At 37.9% G+C, this 4,402-nt stretch overlaps 1 protein-coding gene across 2 annotated transcripts; it reads right to left on the bottom strand.

The window, feature by feature from the left end:
• Positions 1-2,160: 2,160 nt before the first annotated feature.
• On the bottom strand, positions 2,161-3,518 carry LOC129431191 (lysophosphatidic acid receptor 4). Of its 2 annotated transcripts, none has more exons than XM_055188955.2 (2): positions 3,418-3,518; positions 2,161-3,332 (listed from the first exon to the last, which is right to left on the bottom strand). In XM_055188955.2, the coding sequence occupies exon 2, from the start codon at positions 3,175-3,177 to the stop codon at positions 2,239-2,241; it is 939 nt and encodes a 312-aa protein (XP_055044930.2). In that variant the 5' UTR covers positions 3,178-3,332; positions 3,418-3,518; the 3' UTR covers positions 2,161-2,238. The 2 variants fall into 2 exon arrangements, with proteins under 2 accessions (XP_055044930.2, XP_073731604.1); XM_073875503.1 differs by having other exon boundaries at positions 2,161-3,329; positions 3,418-3,504.
• Between the last annotated feature and the right edge of the window lie 884 nt (positions 3,519-4,402).

Below are 4,402 nucleotides of genomic sequence, written 5' to 3'. Positions count from 1 at the left end.
TTAATTGATTCAGCTCGCTCTGATTTACAAAATTATATTTATTTTTAGTTTTGCACAAACATAGATCAAAAACATTTCATTAAACATTTGGCACTTCAAACAAAATACAGATCTTCTGACTTGAATTGAATTGCAGTACAGTACATACATTTTGCATGTCATATGTTATCTAATAGTTTTTTATAACAGTTTATTATTTATTAATTAGTAAAAAATGCAGCATTTTTGTCCAACCAACATATAGTTGATTAAGTAAAGTTAAGTAAACTATTCACAGGTCAAACCTAAAAAAGTAATTTATTGACTGGCAAAACCTACCGAGCCCCTAAGGTGACATTGAAGTAAAAATATCTAAAGTTTAGTTTCGTGTGCTCACGTGAAACCTTCATGTGCAGAATTTTTTTAAAGTTTAGTTTCACGTGCTCACGCTTTCGCTTTCATGTGCGCCTGCAAAACTAAACCCGATAATTTCACGCGCGCATACGATAGGTTCACGCGAGCATGTGATATCTTCACGTACGCACGCGAAACTAAACCCGATTATTTCACGCGCGCACACGTTTTTTTACGTGCGCACGCGAAACTAAACTTTATTTAATTTTTGCTCCCTTAGGGGCTCTGTAAAAACCTAATTGTTTTCATTTGTTGCATGCGATATCTTCACATGCACACGCGAAACTAGACCCGATTATTTCACGCGCGCACACGTTTTTTACGTGCGCACGCGAAACTAAACTTTATTTAATTTTTGCTCCCTTAGGGGCTCCGTAAAAACCTAATTGTTTTCATTTGTTGCATGCGATATCTTCACATGCACACGCGAAACTAAACCCGATTATTTCACGCGCGCACACGTTTTTTTTTTACGTGCGCACGCGAAACTAAACTTTATTTAATTTTTGCTCCCTAAGGGGCTCCGTAAAAACCAAATTGTTTTCATTTGTTGCATGCGATATTTTCACATGCACACGCGAAACTAAACCCGATTATTTCACGTGCGCACACGTTTTTTTTTTTTACGTGCGCTCGCGAAACTAAACTTTATTTAATTTTTGCTCCCTTAGGGGCTCCGTAAAAACCTAATTGTTTTCATTTGTTGCATGCGATATCTTCACATGCACACGCGAAACTAAACCCGATTATTTCACGTGCGCACACGTTTTTTTTTTTACGTGCGCTCGCGAAACTAAACTTTATTTAATTTTTGCTCCCTAAGGGGCTCCGTAAAAACCAAATTGTTTTCATTTGTTGCATGCGATATTTTCACATGCACACGCAAAACTAAACCCGATTATTTCACGCGCGCACACGTTTTTTTTTACGTGCGCACGCGAAACTAAACTTTTTTGCTCCCTAAGGGGCTCCGTAAAAACCAAATTGTTTTCATTTGTTGCATGCGATATTTTCACATGCACACGCGAAACTAGACCCGATTATTTCACGCGCGCACACGTTTTTTTTACGTGCGCACGCAAAACTAAACTATTTGCTCCCTAAGGGGCTCCATAAAAACCAAATTGTTTTCATTTGTTGCATGCGATATTTTCACATGCACACGCAAAACTAAACCCGATTATTTCACGCGCGCACACGTTTTTTTTTACGTGCGCACGTGAAACTAAACTTTATTTAATTTTTGCTCCCTTAGGGGCTCCGTAAAAACCTAATTGTTTTCATTTGTTGCATGCGATATCTTCACGTACGCACGCGAAACTAAACCCAATTATTTCACGCGCGCACACGTTTTTTTTTTACGTGCGCACGCGAAACTAAACTTTATTTAATTTTTGCTCCCTAAGGGGCTCCGTAAAAACCAAATTGTTTTAATTTTTTTGCAGTGCAGAGGTACATTTTGGTACCAAGTGAGTAAATATCTCACTGTATGGAAAAAAGTTTGTTCAATTAAATAAAGTAAGTTACCTGGTTGCATTACTTTTTAGTTAATTCAACCCTAAAAAAAATAGTTGATATTCTTTTTTTAGTTAATTTTTTTTCAAGTTGAAGTAACTAAAAATGTTAAGACAACCAGATAACTTCTTTCTTTAAGTTGAACCAACAAATCTTTTTATACAGTGTAACGTTACCATATTTTGACCACTTTTTCTAAAAGTGTGGACCATTGAAAACCCTTTATTTATTCTTCTAAATTAGTACACAGAATTGAATGTGCTTGCTTATTTTCAGTTTTACAGACAAAAAATGCCAAGATTTACACCTGCTTTCGGTCAATCCGCCATCTCAAAAATCTTTGGATATTGAATACACCCCCTTTTTCTTCCTAAACCTCAATCTTTTCATCCTCCACTTGTAGTGACCGGTAGCAAAGTAGTACAACACCGGGTCCAGTAGGCTGTTTAGACTGACCAGAGCCATGGTCACTCTCCGAGGGATCCAAACATCAACGGCGATCAATCTCATGCGTGACAGGAGATAAACTAAATTCACGATGTGATACGGTAGAAAACAAACAACCGTGATGGCCAAGATTGCGTAGATGATCCTCCGTGCCCCACGGGCCGTATTGTTGTTAATTCGACTGATCCTGCGTGCCACGATGGGGTAACACACCAATATGACCACATAAGGCAAGAGATACCCAAAAATAATACAGCATGCCGTGAAGGGTGCCAAAGTGCTCCAATCTTCCGAAGAGAGGTCCTCAAAACATGTTACCTTATTAGTCCGCCCAGGACAGTTTAACATAAATGCCAACATTGCGGCCCCAGAGATCGACCAAACACCGGTGCTCACCATCGTGGCAACACCCTTGTTGCGAAGCTGCAGGTAGGTATGAGGGTGCAAGGTGGCGATGTAGCGGTCCACGCAGATGCAGGTCATGAATGTGATGCTGATGTAGATGTTGGCGAAGTAGAGCGTGCCGGTGATGAGGCACATGGCGTCTCCAAACACCCAGTTGCTTTCGTTCACATGGTAGTGGATACGAAACGGCAAGGTGCACAGGAAAAGCGTATCGGCCACGGCGAGGTTCACGATGTAGATGTTGGAAGGAGACCTCTGTTTGATTTTAAATATGAAGTAATACAAAGCTCCCAGATTTCCAATTAGTCCGAAAATCAACACGGGGATGTACACTGATGGGAAAAGATAGTACTGGAAAGTCAAGTACTGACTAGTCAAGTACTGACTGTGTAGGACTGTAGAGGTGTTGGGGTTCATTTTGGAAAGCTTAGTCCGACTTGATCTCCGCTTTATGGCTTTTTAAGATTGTAACACCTTAATTTCAAGCCGAAAACATAAAATGCTATTCATTATTTTGGTTATAAATCAGTTTTTCATCATCGAAAAAGGTGAAAGTATGCCAGACGACTCTGCTGTGAAAGACAAAAATTACCACACATGAATTTATAGACTCCCACATAAAAAACACAATATAGTTTGAAATCGGCGTGTACTTACAAGGGTTTCTGAATCCTGAGAAGAGATGTAAAACAAATGTGTTATTTTCATGTCATGTCAAAGCTTGTTGTGTTCTGTCGGAGGTGGAAACTTATTCTGAGCGCTGTGGTTTGTGCACAGTGTTATAAAGAGTCAGAACAGGAAACATTGAAAGTGCAGCCTCCACTGCTTCTTTTGTGGGCAACCAGGGGGAACGTGCATCATTTTATCACGTGGAAATTATGCATCTTATTTTCCACATGCAATTACTAAAAATGTTTGTTTGGTTGATCAGACGTGACAGGGTCATTATGGGTGAAATATAGTATTTCGCATTTAATTACAAAATCTCAAACTAGATGACATCTTTATTATGAGCATATTTTAAATGACTTACCCGAAGGCTAATTTTAGTCTATCTATGATAGTCACTTCCTCTTATGTCAATGTCGTGTCGTGGCAGAGTACTAAGACTGTATTTTTATATATTTTTATGTAATGTATTGTCTTGTTGTCTTTTGTCTGGTACTGCTTGCACTGGGTTGCACACATGCACTAAACTACTTGGATCTGTGTTATTTATGTAGTTCAGTGTCTGTATGTGGGTGATTCTCACGAAAACTTGGTTTTAAAAATGTCAAGCACGAAAATGTAAAAATTGCTTAAATTTACTTTTTTCCACCAGACATTGAAAAACAAAGTCTGAAGTAAATGGGAACATTAATTTAAAAACTTTTACTTATCATTTAACACTTTTTGTAACATAATTAAAAAAATTAGTACTAAAAAATCTCATTACCGCAACAGTCAGAAAACATCAACACTAACATATTTTCAAAATGACATGACAAACCTGAAAGAACATAATTTGGAGATTCTGCACATGCATTTAAAATCAAAGTATTATGCTTCTATTAATTAAATTAACATTTAATAAGCATCTGTTGCGGTAATGATAATCAAAATGTCGTGTAAGCATTCTGACAAGACAATATTTCAAATTAAC

The sequence above is a fragment of the Misgurnus anguillicaudatus genome, chromosome 13, assembly GCF_027580225.2.
Source record: "Misgurnus anguillicaudatus chromosome 13, ASM2758022v2, whole genome shotgun sequence".
NCBI classification, from domain to species: Eukaryota; Metazoa; Chordata; class Actinopteri; order Cypriniformes; family Cobitidae; genus Misgurnus; species Misgurnus anguillicaudatus.
The sequence above is the reverse complement of the archived record's forward strand: the minus strand, read 5'-3'. Positions and strand labels throughout refer to the sequence as shown.